The sequence below is a fragment of the Vanessa tameamea genome, chromosome 17, assembly GCF_037043105.1.
Source record: "Vanessa tameamea isolate UH-Manoa-2023 chromosome 17, ilVanTame1 primary haplotype, whole genome shotgun sequence".
NCBI classification, from domain to species: domain Eukaryota; kingdom Metazoa; phylum Arthropoda; class Insecta; order Lepidoptera; family Nymphalidae; genus Vanessa; species Vanessa tameamea.
The window spans coordinates 3485439-3502220 of NC_087325.1; the positions used below are offsets into that span (position 1 = coordinate 3485439).

At 34.0% G+C, this 16782-nt stretch overlaps 2 protein-coding genes across 2 annotated transcripts in view; one reads left to right on the forward strand and one right to left on the reverse strand.

Annotated features, from left to right (window-relative positions):
- Positions 1-538: 538 nt before the first annotated feature.
- Positions 539-10992, reverse strand: Polrmt (RNA polymerase mitochondrial). The gene is made up of 24 exons (XM_026639956.2): positions 10728-10992; positions 10494-10604; positions 9868-10417; positions 9568-9702; positions 8580-8754; positions 8082-8192; positions 7700-7861; positions 7289-7618; positions 6707-6847; positions 6348-6466; positions 5739-5913; positions 5523-5641; positions 5078-5287; positions 4816-4965; positions 4526-4711; positions 4107-4316; positions 3809-3963; positions 3575-3726; positions 3073-3232; positions 2547-2676; positions 1924-2046; positions 1569-1740; positions 807-898; positions 539-689 (listed from the first exon to the last, which is right to left on the reverse strand). Exons 1-24 carry the CDS (start codon positions 10873-10875, stop codon positions 563-565), a joined length of 4143 nt encoding a protein of 1380 aa, XP_026495741.2. The 5' UTR covers positions 10876-10992; the 3' UTR covers positions 539-562.
- A 592-nt stretch (positions 10993-11584) lies between these two features.
- Positions 11585-16782, forward strand: part of LOC113400403 (uncharacterized) — a 31018-nt gene continuing 25820 nt past the window's right edge. The window contains 8 exon segments of the mRNA XM_064217517.1: positions 11585-11737; positions 11828-11909; positions 12062-12149; positions 12356-12458; positions 13244-13325; positions 13863-13959; positions 14362-14572; positions 14842-14923. Of these exon segments, the coding sequence (XP_064073587.1) occupies positions 11716-11737; positions 11828-11909; positions 12062-12149; positions 12356-12458; positions 13244-13325; positions 13863-13959; positions 14362-14572; positions 14842-14923 (767 nt within the window). The 5' untranslated portion in view covers positions 11585-11715.

Here is a 16782-nt window from a genome sequence, read left to right on the forward strand (position 1 = left end):
TGTTTGAAAATAAGCAGTGTAATGGCTGGATTTCATCCTAATTAATCTTATTTTACATTAAAGTTACTGTATTTTTCCATAATGATTTTTCGTTTATTATACAAAACCTGACAAGACTAATAAATATTGACGAATCACAATTACATTCAAATTTAAAAATTGTAATTGATCATTAATCCGACGGCCATTTTTAACAGTTCAAATGAACACTATTGTTATTGATAGTGAGACCAGACCTATTTCTCTTTAAGCAACAGCTTAACTATAAATTTTATAGAAAGTCCATAAAAAGTATTACTAAAATTCCTGTCAGCTTCATACTTACAAAATATTATAATACAAACTAACAATCAGTCTCTAAGATTGTGTATCTTGCGACGTTACTCATTTCACAAAATAGATTTCAAATTTATTTCTCCTCGAGACACACAATCATTTACTTTCCAAATAACATAAGTATATTAAATTCCTTATGTCAACATAGTTCGACAGGAATTGTTACTTTATTAATAGTTATCTTACAGTTTGTTTAAACTCCTTAATCATTATAATTATATTCGACCTAACTGAAGAAATAGACAGACTTTAAAACACTATTTATATCAAAGTCCCCTTTTTCCGGAACCTTCTGTAGTAAGGAGTTGACTCGTTTTTTGTTCGCCGCGCCGACAGAGCCATCTTCGATTTCACTAAAACAAAAGTAAAGTTTTAATTAATGTTGCAATATTTGTAAATTAAAAAACATATTTTAACAAAGTTTACTTCTATCGAGAACAAGATATTTGTATGCATATATATGTATGTACCTTTCTGGGTAGCTGTAACGTTTCAAGAGGAAATCTGACAGGTTTTCTAAAATTGGTTGCGAATGGAGAGCAACAAATTGTTCTCTGCATATCTGGAAAAAAATGTTTAAAACAGCGTTATAATTAATCTCATAAATATTTATAATAAGAAATGTATTATGTGAAAGTCAAAAACTTTATTCAATATAGAAGTGTTATAAGGGTAAGTACGGGTTCGAAAATAAACACGTTGCACCTGAGAAGAACCGACAAAAGAAACTTCGATTACCCCAGGTTACTTAAAAGTATTTTTAAGTAACCTGGGGTAATCGAAGTTACAAATTTATACTTATTCCCGTTGTATACACTATATAACGTCAAAATTTCTGGTAAAATCGTTTGTTTTTGCGTACATACATAATGTAATTCATAAGTCTTTGATTATTATTACACCTAGTCAGTTATTTTGGTGGAAAAGAGTACCCTCTGAATTTCTTTTTGATTCTTCTCGGTGGGACAAGGTGCGAACCGAAACGTGGAATTTTAATTTCGTCTTGTAGTATTACAATATGTTGTTTTGAAAAAGTAAACCCGTCTCGGAAATCTTTTCTGCAATGTATATTTGAGATAATATGATATCACAATATCATCAAAGATTTTGTACTTATAAATAAATTATAGAAGATAATAAGTTGTACTTAACTAGACAAAAAAAGAATGTTAACTCATAACCAATAGTAGGTTCACTTTGTAGAGCTGTTTGGTAGCATTGCAAGTGGTTACCTGGTTCATGACGTCGACGGTGTCGGGATGAGTCCAGAAGCAGTCGTGCACGGACACGAAGGAGACGGCGGCCGCTTCGCAGTGCAGTGACGTCAGCATCATGTGCGACGAGTCCAGCGAGTGGATGAAGTTCGGAGGGAATGCGTTGCGCTGCTTCATCGTGCACGGCCGTCTGACGAGTGGAGCGAATGTTTTATTTAAAATTCACTTTGTACTCTATACACCAAGACATAATTTACTTTCGTTTCGGGAAATGCTTTTTTTAAGCCTCAATTAATGGTTAATTCATTGTATCTTTTAAGATTAGGTAGAACGTCATAATGTATAAAACGAAACAAATGTTGTGCAAACTGACTGGTTGAGATCGAGCACGGAGGTAGCGGGCGCGGGTGTGGTTCGACGGAAGTATGGCTGAAGCACGGGCAGGCCCAGCGGCGTCACCCACTCCACACTCTCGCCGCACACGCCGGATATCACTCTGAAATTGATTCAAGTTTTATTCTCATTCCAGTTACATATTATATATGCCTGTGAGCTGCAGTCTTAGTTTACTTTAAACCATAACAAAATCTTAGAAATATTTTAATATGTAGCGACAGCATGGCAACTATTTTTTTAATATTTTGTGTAGATGTATGAATGAATACTATGTTTCGTTTCCTTTGCTTTCCTAGTGTACTATTACTTTATTGGCCTTTGCTAATATATTAGATTATGGTTGGTCCATAAAATTGCTTTCGTCATCATTAAAATAAGTGAGTGATACAAGGTATTTATATTTTAGTAAATACAAGTGTCAGTATTTAGCCATTTGGCAATGTTTTGTTACCATCTAATATCGACTCCAGTTTTGGTACATAAAATGTATTTTTAATGTACACAAATTTATACTGAACTGGTCATGAAACCAAAAAATCATGATACAATAAATCTCCTGCAATATACTATATATAGTTATGTAATTTTATTTCGACTCACTTTGCACAATCGGTGAACCAGTCTTGTATAAGCTTGGTGGATGTGAACATCTCGCGTAGGGAATCGAACGTACGTGCTGTCAGGTACTGCGAGCACGACCAAACGTGTTCCTTCGGGAATTCCTCTATGTCTGCAACAAAGCATTTGTGATAAAGTATTTCAAGTCTGTGCTTCACCTGTCTGTGTTTTATATAACATGTGCTGATTAAGAAAATATTTAAAAATGACGTAAAGTACTTATGTTAGTAGGTGATATAACTAAATTAAATTGTTCTCGTTTTGCCGCTTTTTTATGAACGTAAATAAGATACATTTACTATAAGTGTTTCCAAAAAAAATGTACCAATAACGAGCCAACGGTTATTTTATATGATACCAATGTTACTCACAAAATATTTAATTCAAAATAATAAATAAATAAAATTTTTGATATACATAGTTGATGTTTCTTATAATTTAAACGAGATTAAAACTTATGAAATGAAAACTGCTATAAACATATTGATTTGGAATATTTTAAACGAACCTTTGAGTTGCTTAGCAATTTGAAGACGAGCCCCAAATTTAGTGACCCCATACACCGTAGTCATGACGGTCTGCTTGATGACTTTGCGCCTCACGAAGTCCTCCAGCACGACCGCCGCGGGCACGCCGGCCGCCGCGTCGCGCTTGCGCATATTCTCCACCTGCAGGTGTTTTAACATTAGCTATTGAACATTCGACGCAGAACTCACTGTAAACGTAGCAAGGTCTGTGATGGCATGGTTATGTTTATTCGATAAATCGTTTATCAAACATTGTTTATGAAATAGAAAAAAAAAATAATAATAATCAAATAAATAACATGGTGAGATTTTTGATGGGGAGATGCTCTGTCAATAAAAAACACTATTTTTTATTACAATATGTGGAAATACATGACTTGCCTCGAAAACTATAATTGTTATAAAAAGTAAAAGCATTGAAATACTATTTTTACGAAATATCATGTCATATCAAGTTCATCATTGCATTGGGCGTCAACTTACGAGCGCGGCCACCTCGCTGTACACGTCCTGCGGCGCGGCGAGCGGCGCCAGGTTGACGGCGGCCGCGCCCGCCGCGTCGCCGCCCAGCGCCGCGTAGTGCTGCAGCCCGTTGCACGAGCCGTCCTGGTGCACCGGGAAGCCGCACTCGTACTCTGCGCCCGAGCACGCCAGACGGTTAGGCGGACTATCATCGACAGCATATTGTACCACGTTGTGTCTAAGGTCTATACATACCCTCAGGGTTCGGTGACCGCACGGCGTTGGCTATCTCCATGCAGCAAGCGAGCGTCTGCCACGGTTCTTCGGACTCTTTCCACCAGCCTTCGCCGTCCAGCGGATTGTCCGCAGAGTCTAGGATTTTGTCCATTATACTGTCTGCATATGCTAATCTGTTTCGAAACAGACGAAAATCGTTTAATAAGTACGAATGCGACTGATCAAATAAACATACTCGATAATTTAACCAGCTAGAGCTTTAAACGTTTTAATCCTTATGAAATCATTTTACTAAACGTATATCCATATATCCGACCTCTCGTCGACGGTGCTCCTCTTGTGCGTGCCGGTGAGGTTGATGGCGTGCACCTTGAGCCAGCGCAGGCCGCGCACGCGCAGCGGCCGCGTGCGCGCCAGCCGCAGCAGCGCGCGCGCCGCGTCCGCGCCCAGCGCCGACACGTGCGGGCCCACCGCGTACACGCGACCGCGAAAGTCCATGTTGTGCGGCAGCCAGAACGTGGTCTCCCTGCAAACCACCGAGACGAGTGAGCATTTGGAGAGAGTAATAATTGTATATATTACTAAGATTATTTTATTACAGATGAGGTCGTTGAGACTGTGACAAATACAGTGAATATCATAAGATCCTAATGTATACATCATGTCTTAAAGTTGTTATTGTTCAGAAGCTCACGATAAATTCCTTTATAGACTTAAAATTCGTGGCGGGCATACCTATAGTGGTTGGCAAGAGAGAGCTTGTAGAGCGCGTCGCACCACAGCGAGTGCATGTCGGCGCGCGCGCGGTTCAGCGCGACGCGGGCCCGCAGCGCGCTCGCCGCGTCCGCCGCGCCCGCGCACTGCGACGCTTCCAGCGACGACGCGGGCGGCGGGATGTCCAGTTTCTTGTCTCCACCCGACCTGCGGTGCCAACGATTGTTAGATTTTAGAACTGCGAAAGGTCAAACGGTTCGTCTTAGCTTTAACCTTTCTCGAAAAAGAAATATTTTTGACGAGTACCGTACCTGAAGACCTTCAATTGCAAATCCAGAATGGGTTGGTTGATCACCCAGGGCACCTCGCCGAGTTGGTTGAGACTGTCTAGCACCGGATACAGGGAATCTGGCGGTGCTTCTTCTAATCGTTTCATCTGACCGGTTACGTAGAATGGCATTCTGTGACACAAATATAATCATTACTTTGAATATTATGGCCTTAAGGTTTACCGACTACATTGTTACAGGTTCCAGTCGGCACGTGGTGGGACAGTGTGTGAGAGACGGTCACCTGACGAGCGGCGTGGCGGTGAGCAGACAGGGGGAGGCGTCGCACCAGGGCGGGGGCGGCGCGCAAGTGGGCACCAGTGCGGCGCGCATGCGCAGTGCGGGCCGCGCCGCCGCCGCGCACAGTCGCGACAGTGTGGGGTGAGGCTTCAGCTCCAGACGCACAAGTCGGCCCCACGGACGGTGCACCTTATACACGGCCGGCAATTTCTTACTGTAGGAGACGGTATACGTGAATCTATAAGTTAGGTCTAGAAACAGGCTGCGCATTTCGAATTCAAGGAACAATAAAAAGAAGAATCCTTAATTACTGCAGAAAAACAAATCTATCTTTAAAAAAAAAATATTTTAATTTCGTGTCATTCAAATCATTATATTATGAAATTTACGATTATATACTGAACGTCGATCGCCATTATATCGATTACTATAATTCTAACAATTCTTACACTTTCGCTTTTGGTTTGAACATGTTGACATCGATTTTCACGTCGTTGATAATGATGTTATAAAGAAATTTTCCGATATTCTGTCGTATTTCCATCGGCCACGGCGCTTCCTCGACATCCTGAAAAAGTCAGAAACATTAAAGTACAAACATAAAACGAAAAAATCCACATTATTTAATATAAAAACAACTTCAGCATGCCTCAGTTTTTACTCACCAAACATGCACCTTCCCTATTCTGATGCACAAATATTTGCCAAGCCTGTCGGCTATTGTATGGGGTTGACGTACCATCCAGTGAGTGCCTCTCTAAATACCACTTGCAGTATTTCTCATATATTTGTTCAATCTTCTTAAGGACACCATTACGTTTGTATTGTTCTATTTGATATCTGAAAGTGTGATTATTATTATTAGAAACAATAAAGTATTCTTAAGTACACACATATTATCATAAATTTAAGATATATTGTCTAGAAGCAATTGTTAAATAGTCTTGTTAAAGTTAAATATGCGATATATGCTGAAGGACATTTTTTTGTTGATTTATTTCTGATAATGCTTCGCAAAGCACACTCCCAAACACCGAGCTATTTGATCCAAACTGGGCCTAGAACTGAGAACCTTGGATTGGAAGCCCCATAAGCTAGTTAACATTAATTCAATCTTTAATTAATTTGGTTAACTTAAATGCACTTGCAATGTAAACTAAGCGTGTAATACGTATGTGTCCGCACGTGTGTGGCATGTGCGCGAACACATCTGTGTATGTCCATTAGTCATTAGTCTAAGAAGGTAGTCAATCTATATCAAATAAAATACTAACCTGTTGTACACTTGTGTTCCTAGATCTCTCTGCAACAACTTCAGAGTGGGACTGTAAGAGTCACTACCGTCCACTAATTTATTTATTTCACTCATCATGAGATTAACGAAGTCGTCCACCTGTAATATAATAAATATAAAAAGATTATTGTTTATTACAAAGGCCAAGGCCGTTTTTAACACATTCTTTTGAGTAAGGATATTCCGTCCATCATAACTAATTTAATTTATAACTATATAGTAATTACCTATAACTGGCCATATTAAGGCTTACGAACCCTTTCATACAAAAGAGTCAAATGACATTAAATTTCACCAATGAGGTAGCCAAAAGTCGAAAGGAAAGTCGTGAGTACCCACCGACAACACCTTGAGGTAGGGGTAGAGCGTGATGGCGCAGTGCGAGGCGTTGCTGCGCGCGCGCAGCGTGCCCGTGTTGCGCAGCAGCGCCTCGCGCATCGCCGCGCGCCACTCCGCCTCCGCCGCCTGCAGCTTCTGGCGCTGGCGCACCATACACTCATTATTATTATAGGCATGTCGTTGGTCTAGTGGCTGAACACAACGAGCTGCAGGTCTCGGGTTTAAGCCCCAGATCGATCCGATAAGGGTTATTTAGTTTTTCCATCAAGTAATTCTTAGGAAAAACTTGGCCGTCGGATCGCTCGTCGGCCGCCCCTGTGTTTGCGCACACACTTGTACACAATAATATGTCCTGCGTATTTGGCTAGTCACCCTTGAGATTGTCGGGTTCGGAGTCGGTCAGGGGGAGATCATTAATATAAATATTACTTAAATCGAATAAGTAAATGTTATCTTACAAGTTTTAATAATAATGAATTCTTATTAAATATATGTAGACAAACAATAAATAATCGATTTGTTTACATAAATGTTATTACAAAAATATTGCAAAGCCATTAGAATAAAATATAATAGTCTTACGTATACTTCCACATCCTTCGACTCTTTATTTTGAACTGAAATGTTTTGAACTTCGATCTCTCCATTCATCTCTAATTCCAACTGCTCGCGTCCCTTTGCCTTTAGCTCCTCTAACGTTAGGAGACCACTCGCCGGTGAGCTCAACAAACCTTTTCTATTATGTACATTATCTAGTTTTAATTTTTCCAAAAGAGGACAATTATAGTCGAGTGGCGGAGGTGTATATTGCGGTACAAAATCTGGTTCTAATCTCCTCACTGCTTTCAATACTATTTCACGTTGATCAGATACAAATTTGGTTTTATCCAATAAGTCATTTAAGGTAAAACCCTATGGATAAGAAAAAACATGTAGTTATTTTAAGAGACTTTCATAATAATGATTATGTCTCATAAAGTTAGATATAATTACCTTATTTTCCATTTCTCTATAGTAATATCCTAACAATGACTTCTTATTATTTAAGTCAGTTCGCTCGACACATTCAAATATGGCGGCGAAACTTTGTTCATTCGGTTCTATTTTATCTTCAGACATAAATGATATTAACTCTTTGGCATTATCAAGATGACCCTGTTAAAATCACAATAAAGAATGCTTTTTCACACATTATTGATAATTTAAAGCAATCATTAATGTTTAATTAACTACTCAAACTTAATTATTAACAGTAATTGTTTTTTAATATTTGACACAATTTTAATGGAAGATATCAATGTTGGTAAGTTTTTTATCAATATATTCTGATACCGTAGCACCATCAATATAAAGTTTTTATATAAAGAATATTTACCGACGATGCATATCCTTGAAGGAGTGTATTGTATACTTTGACACTGGAAACTTTAGGATGTTCGGGAACCCTCGCACTTCGTTTCCGATAATGCTGTAAAACTTGTCGGCCCTAAAATGAAGACAACAGTAAACATGGGTATATTAAGGAATAGTTTAACAACAACAATGTAACTCTGTAATTATTTTAAGAAATTATTAGTATTTAATATAAATACTTATAAAAATAAAACGAATAGAACAAAAGTACATATTATAATTTTATAAAATCCGATATGGAAACATAAATAAAATAGTTTACTAAAAAAATATACACAAAATATATAAGGATGCTAGCATAATTGATGTTATGGTTATCATGATTCACACCAGACTCTAAAATCAGGGCAAAGATTACTAAGATAACAAAGGAGGTTGTTTATCTAAAAGTGATTTTTTATCAGTAATTGTACGAGTTATTTTATATAGCTCTTTTTTGTTCAAATGTATTTTTACTTACCTCAGAAATCATGTCAAGAGAGCACAAAAGCTGTAAATGAGAAGTGAGCATGCGCTGTAGAGCCTCCTCCTTGCCTTTTCGTTCTAACTCACGCGTGTCTTGCTTCATATTCGCCTCTTGAGTGGCACGACGTTTTTCTCGTAGTTTCTTCTTTTTCTGTTTAAGTACTTGTTGTCTACCCGAAAGATAATTAAAATGTATTATAAAACATATATTTGGATTAAATAACTTACAACCCAAATATTAAACCTAAATTTGTATTGTAGAAATTTAAATGTATAGTTATTAGATCCACATTAATAATAACACAAGCAGATTCACGGCAAGCAAATTGTCTATTAATTTGGAAATATATTTACACATATTAAAAAGAACCTGTTTTTTTTACAGATAAAAAATATTAATAAATTGGTAAAAGAAATCACACCTACATACATTATTGTGTAGTTTTATCAACATATTTTTTTTCTAATACATTGTCTAATTTATTTACATGATGTATAAGGAACATAATACAAATTATGGCAAATCTCAAAGTAATGCTATTAACACTTGAAATAGTATTCAATATTATTATGGGCAACTCAAATTTTCCTATGATAGTGATTTGGTTCAAGAATTTGTTTGAAAGTTTTATTTATCATATCCTAAAACAATTCTGAAGCTAATTTATTAATTACATTAACTAGTGTATACTGCTACTATTTTGGTGTCTCTAACAAAGGATTCCAATTTATATTATTTATATCTCATGTTGTATAAATATATTGTTTAGTATATATAGTTTTTATTTCAATTATATTCTGATATAACAATATATTATCATTAAAGTAAAAGCTTTAATTATATAATATATATTATTACTGAAATCTAGGTAAACAAAAGCCTTTTCTTATGTTTGTTTATCTTGAAAGCATTCAAAATTTTGAACGATAATTAAGCTTAATTTGAGAATATACACATGACATATTAAATTTAAAGAACTTACGCCTTTTTAATGTTTAAGCTCTTGATGCGAGAAACTTCACTGTCAATATTAAATTCCTCTTTAGTTTCATTTATATCATGGTGAATTGTTTCATCACAAATTTCCTCAATGGCTGAATGTGATAAACCTTGCAATCTGTAATTAAATGAACATATAGTACTTACTGTTGTATGTGAATTTCTTTAAACTTGAATTTTATAACAAAAAGAAATACCAAATTAATTAAAAAATAAATCAAAACAAATCTTTTCCTTTTCTCTTAGAAATCATTAAGAGTAATATTAGTCTATAAATACTTACTGCAAGTTTGATAAGTGGTTGATCATAAGTTCCTGTTCATAACTTTCTAATTGGTTGTCAATAAATAACTCTTTAAATACTGCATGTGGATGTTTCAGCAATGGCTCCTTGGAATCTTTCGGAACAAATTTGGGATCAGTATTAAGATCAAATTCTTGATTTAAACCTTCATTTATAGCATATCTCAGATCTTGCAGACGCTGATCATAAATTGTTTCTTTCCTAAAATTGTAATAGCTCTCTTTCACCATGTCAATGTATTGTTTAGTTTTAAACCTTTCCTCTAAAGTTGTTATTTTATGATGGGTAAAAATGAGGGCACACTTGTCATCTTCCAATTTGATTTCTGATACAGGTTTCTTTAAAATTTTTTCTCTAACAGTTTGAAGGAGTTCTTTGTCAACTTCTATATTATTTGTTTTTTTATTAGGTGTTGTCGTTAATTGATGTAGCTGTCCAAGAGAGACAGGACTGGAAGCTAGTTTTGATAGATGTGCTGCATTGAATTTGCTTATAGATACTTGCAGTTCAGTCATACTACTCTCGTTAACTGAAAACAAATAATAACAGTAATTTTATTATACTAAAAACATCAATGTAAACATCATCTGCCACAATTGACCCACCTTGTAATAATTCGCCATATTTTTTGTGATTTTTATGTTTGCTTTTCTTTTTTAAAGATTTCAAAGCATTAGCCGTTCTCGTTGATTGATGTCTCGTGAGAAATTGATTTTCTAGAAAAAATCCAATGTTATGCAACTTATTGTTTAGGTTATGTTTATATTTTGCAATGGTATCAATAATTGAAATTTCTTACTATTTTCCTTAAAGATATTCATAGAAGTTAAAGTATTTACCTGTGTTCGGTGAATTTAAAAGTACTTTGCGACAGAACGAACATTTTATATGGCTAAATGATATATTGTTTAGAGAACTATTTGCAGTTAATGTTACGCCGTGAAGTTTATTATGACATAAATTCTTAGCAGATAAAAGTCGATGCATTATTTATAATTTAATATTATTTGTAATATAGGTCAAAATCCATGCCGAAAACTCTTGAACCACGTGAAAATGAAGGACAACAATCTATCTTTTGACATTTAAGACAGCACAGATCACACACCACAGCAGTGAGCAGAGTAGGAGACTAAACAGAGCACTCAGCACATATAAAGTCTGTAGGACTTTATCTGTGCATAGTTTATACTACTTAAATCATACTGCTACATGTTATATAATATTTATATATATTATATATAGAAGCTCCATTTTTGTTATAAAGTTATGTACAATAAACTTCTTCATAACATAAATATAATAAGAAAATATATTTTGTATACTAGTATGGCAGGCTTCATGCCAAACGAGATAAGTATATAATTTTATTAGCGTTGAATTCTATATGGAAGCCGTAATTTATTTGATAAGTTCAATGTTGTGATTAGTATATACGACCACTACTTTCATTTTATTCATTCCATAATCTAATTCTAATATTTATACCATTTTAAATAATATAATACTGAACCCACGTTCGTTATTAGTTTCGTACTTATATTCTTATTATTTTCAAAATCAATCACTACTTTAATTAATAGGTATTCTGTTAAATAGAATTAATGTATTTATATTCATTAATATGTGTGTACCGTTGTCATTATGTACAGCTGTGACATTAGTAATATTTCATGATAGTACTATAATCTGTTGCCTATAGTTTGTTTTTATTGTTATTGTCAATGTCTAAACTATCAATAAATTTTATATTTTAATATTATATTGCAATTTTTCAAAACAATATCACATTCCCTGATATATCGGAAATCATAATTTTGATTTAAAATGGAAGAAAAAAATTTTGTTTGTAAGTCATTTTTATTATTAATTTTACAAGGAAATTTAATTTAAATTTTAGTTATAAGTAAAATGATTTTACAAATTTCACTTATTCTAGGGACATCTGATTTAACGAGAAGATTTTTTGAACTGCGTTTTCAAAACGATTGGCTCTTTAAAAAAAAGAAACAACCTTGGGGGTGAGTTTAAATATATAATAACTATTATACGATACAGTAAATATTAGCACAAGATGATGTGACTTTTAATTTTATAAGAATCTTATAAGAATAACAAATATTGCTTAAAATAGATATCTGAAACATACTGTAGTTACTTTTATTTTTCATAGAGAATTCCACAGAATCCTTCTTGAGAATGGTTTTCCAGAGGAAATAACAGTAAAGCACTTACGAAAGAAGTGGTCATATACGTATGACGTAAGTTATTTAAATATTGTATTGAGCACTAGTTCTATAAACTTTTTAAAGTATTTCTATTATATTAAAGTATTTTTCTCAATAACATATGATGCATGCTTGTAACATTAACATGCAAATATACATGTTGTTTCTTTGCACTTTGAACCTTCTGGAATTAAAACTGGGTTTTATAAAATATTATATAAATATCTATCTTTTTTCAGTCATATAGAATAGCCAAAAAAACTAAAAATAAGAGTTGGAAATATTATAGAATGTTTGAAAAACATTTTGGAAAGTCTCAAGTTTTAGATAAGTATGAAGCATGTAAGTAACTTAATAACTCTTTTTCAACTTTAATTAAACTAGAATGTTCCTTGGGAAAAATGTATTAATTTATTCATTAAGAATATTCAATTCAAATTGTCTGTTTCTTGACTAGTGTAAATAATGTATAAGTTTATATCATTTTTATTTTATTTTTTATAAATATTTATAACCATTAAAATTGGAAATTTCGTAATTACATTAAGTATAATATTAGCTAGTGGTAAACAATTGTTGAAATGAAATTACAATGATTACATCTAAATTTACTAAAGCATATTTTGAATATTCCCCTTGTTTACCAATGGTAACCCTACATTTAATATAATCCTGTACTTAGTGGTCGGACTTTTTGCTCACCTATATGGGTAGATATCGCCCACTCATCATATATTCTACCAGCAAACTGCAATAACATTATCATTAACGTAGATATTGTTGTAATCTATTTTGAAGGGAGAGTAAGCTAGTGTAACGACAGGCACAAGGAACATAACATCTTAGTTCCCAAGGTTGGTGGTACACGGGTGATATAGGGAATTGTAAATATTTCTTATAGTACCTATTGGCAGTGGTGATCACTTACCATCACGTGGCCCATTTGCCTGTCTGCCTACAATCAATAAAGTGATGTTTCAAAAGAGCTTGTAAAAGCTTCTTCAATAAAGAATATATTGTTTTTGTTTTATAAATCTTTTAGTCAAGTATATGATCTTGATCTAATACAGTTTAAAAAACAAAAAAAACACTAGTTTACTTATAAATTAATTTATTTTATCTTGTAGGGAATGATGAATGGAGATTAAAACTAATAATATGTGTCTCTGAGGCAAAAGAAGTGAAGTTAGATTATCATAATATGTGGAGGTATGTTATAATTAAGACATTACACATTTTTTTCTTTATAAGGTGTATATTTATATTTAGAACATAAATAAGTATATACAGGACTGTGTGGTATATTAGCAAGACTGCTAGCTGTATTTACCCATCAAATAGCAATTCGGATTATCCAGACGGGTAATGTACCAGATAACCATTTTTTTGTCATCATAAACATACAATATGAAAAATAAATTAACATAATTGTTCCCGTTAATCAGAAATGCCTTAGGATGTTATTATTTGTGATGATATTAGTTTTATATAATCTGATTTTCTTTCCCAGTTTTTAATATTTTTTTATATTTGTTAAATGCTTAGTTTGTGTATTGCAATCATATTTTACATAATTTTGTAGTTAGTTGTAAAATATGCCATTATTTCGACTAAATTTAATAAAATGGAAGAAATAAATGAATATTTTTTGTTTTTCTTTATATTTTTCAATACTCTGATTCATATAATGCTACAGGTATGTATGGTGACAGTAATTATATTAAAATATTTTATGTTTTTGTACAGAACAGTGGAAACAGCATTAAGGTGTCAGGATTTACCTCTAGACTGTTGCATCCAAGACTTGAAAGGGTTGTGGCATTATATCAGGATGACGTTTAATGTACGTATAATAAAACTTATGAAGAAGTAAAAATATCAATTTTTATAGTATTTTATTTGAAATGAATTATTTCATTCGAACAATCTCAATTTTTAATTAAAAAACTCAAATGATTCGTTTAGCTTATGGATAGTAGAATTGTCTACGAGGCATAATAAAATTAAATTCAGTTGCTACCATTTACTTGCTACTTAAGTATCAGAAGGCTACCAGAACCGAAAGTAAGTTGAAAATGATAAATACTCATTATTTTTCAATAAAAAATTATAATCGTTAGACCATTCTTCAATCTGTTAAAAATAATAACGGGGTTGTAGTGTTAGGATCCTGGAAAATGTTATTTAATTTTCTAACTTAGTATAATAACAGCCATTCTCACGTAATAACACGTTGTGAATATAGAGGAAACATCGTCTAGTTTTGCGAAGGACGGCGGGTCGGGACGACTGGCCATTGTACACATCGATGGTGGACTACTACAGCAAGCACGAACCGGACTACCTCGAGCGCCTGGAGAACATGTCTCCAGAGAGCCTGGCCTCGGCCGAACGAAGGGCCAAACACATTCCGAGAGGAAAGCTTAACCAAGAAGACGGTGTCGATGAGTTTCAATGTAAGTCGTGTTGCTGAAATTAGTTTGAAAGTAGTTGAAAAGTTGTTTCATTTGTATAGACTATAATTTTGTAATTCGTTTAAGGATCTTGATTCGTTTAAAGGTTAAACACTGACAGCTCATTGGTCGCTAACTACATAATTGAATGAATAAACGAAAATTAAATTAATTGATTCAATTGAATGAAAGTAAAATGGCTTAGAAGGGCGACCTAAAACGTAACGTTCCATGTATTTTAGTATATTGCTATAATTTTATATTATTTTTAGGGTCCAAAGACATAACGGAATCGTTTATACAGATCCGCCTGCAAAACGACTGGCTTTTCAGAGATCGAAAATGGGCGTGGAAGTAAGTCACTTAATCTCTAAAGGACACTCTAAAGGTCATAATTATCTGGGGAACTCCCAATAGTATTAATTTATAACGAACTAAGGGGTTGGTTGTCAGGTATTAGGTAGGAAAGGAAGGGTTCAAGCTTGCTTCATACCAATTTTATCAAATTTAGTTCAGTGACGTCGCCGTTAAAGTGTAAAAGACAGAGAGAGTTACTTTCGTATTCATAATATTAATATAGATTTCACCATCGGCCAATGTCAAAGACTTAACGGATGGGCAGATTTTTGTTATAAAACAAAAACTTACTGCCTCGCTTTTCTTGTGAATTGCGAGTCGCTAGCTCAGAGGACTGCTTGAAGTTCCTGAGTTCAAACCCTCTGTTGGATAAATCAGAAGTAGGTGTGTAAAGAAATTCGCAGTAGATCTAAGATTAGAACTGTCCCGTGTCTGGGCAAGCACGTAAAGTCATTAGTTGTGCGCTCGAACGCTCCCCGGTTTTCAAGGTCAAGAGTGAAGAGTTAGGGAGTGCACCTGTGTTTCGGTACACAGTCAAGTACCTCCTCTGCTTATACGCTTAGTTAACTATTCTCCGTTGAAAATGGCCGCCGTAAAATCAGACAGAAGGACATCGTGTTACCATAATGACGACTTTATTTCTTAGTGCTTATTAATGTCACGTCAGTAGAGCACTGGTTTAAGGGTTTAAGGGCGTTTTAAAAAGTCGCAGGATTGATCCCGACCTCTTGGACTATTGTCGTGAGTCGTCCCCACTCCTAACATAAGCTTTAAGCTTAAAGGGAGGGGTAAATAGAAATATTAATAATGAGCCATTGCTAGTATTATTTTTAAGAAAAATAAAGTGTTCTACTCAAAAGATGTTGCTTGCTATATTAAATTATATAAATCACTTGACTTTCAAACAATTAGAATCCCTTTAACCTATTATTCTACTTGTCTCAAGAAATATTCTTCAATAAATCTATGTAAATTAAATATCAGAAGACAAAATATTTACAAAAAGAGTAATAAATAAATAAAATATGAAGTGATTGTCCGTCACGATATCTAAAGAATACTGATCGTAGTTACATTAGTAAGTCGACGGTCGTGACCTCCAATGACCCGCGTTCGCACTCGTAACAACTAATATTTGATATAACGAATTTTCTTATTTCAATATTATGTTTACAATTTACCAGTCTATGATAAAAAACTGTCCAATAAACCAATTTAACATCGTTTTCTTGTCCTGTCCGTTCATTTTACAATATAATACAATAAAATGAAATCAAAACAAAACCTGTTTTCGAAACTCCTAAAAAATCATTTGAATAAACGCGACCGCGAGTTTCGCGGGAGACCCGTTAGTGATTTATTAGTAATTTACTAGTTTTTATTGATTTAACATACATATAATAAAAACAACTACATATGTCGGAAATATTTTTCAGTTTTTATTTTAACTGCGTAATTATAAATCCAGAATTGTATTACTATATTGATTAAAAATAATTATGTATCCTTATTAGTATCGCGAGAAGAATCTTATTTTAAAAGGATGCTAATGATTTCAAATGTAAATTGTTGTATTAATATTTGGTCAGCTTTACTTTTACATTTAAAGTAGGTAATCGGATTTAATGTACTGATTTACCACAATACCAGTGTCTGATTAGTCGTTTATTTATTCACGTGTCCAGCAAAAATGTGTGACAAAGTTTTACGTTACTTTATAAATCTTTGAAATAAAACTACCAATAACGTCTGTATTAAATAATAAGGGGCCGAGATAGTAGCCTTGAGGGACTCCCTTCGCCTTCAGGCTAAGGCATAAATTAAGCAATATAAACTAAGTTATATTTATCCTTCAG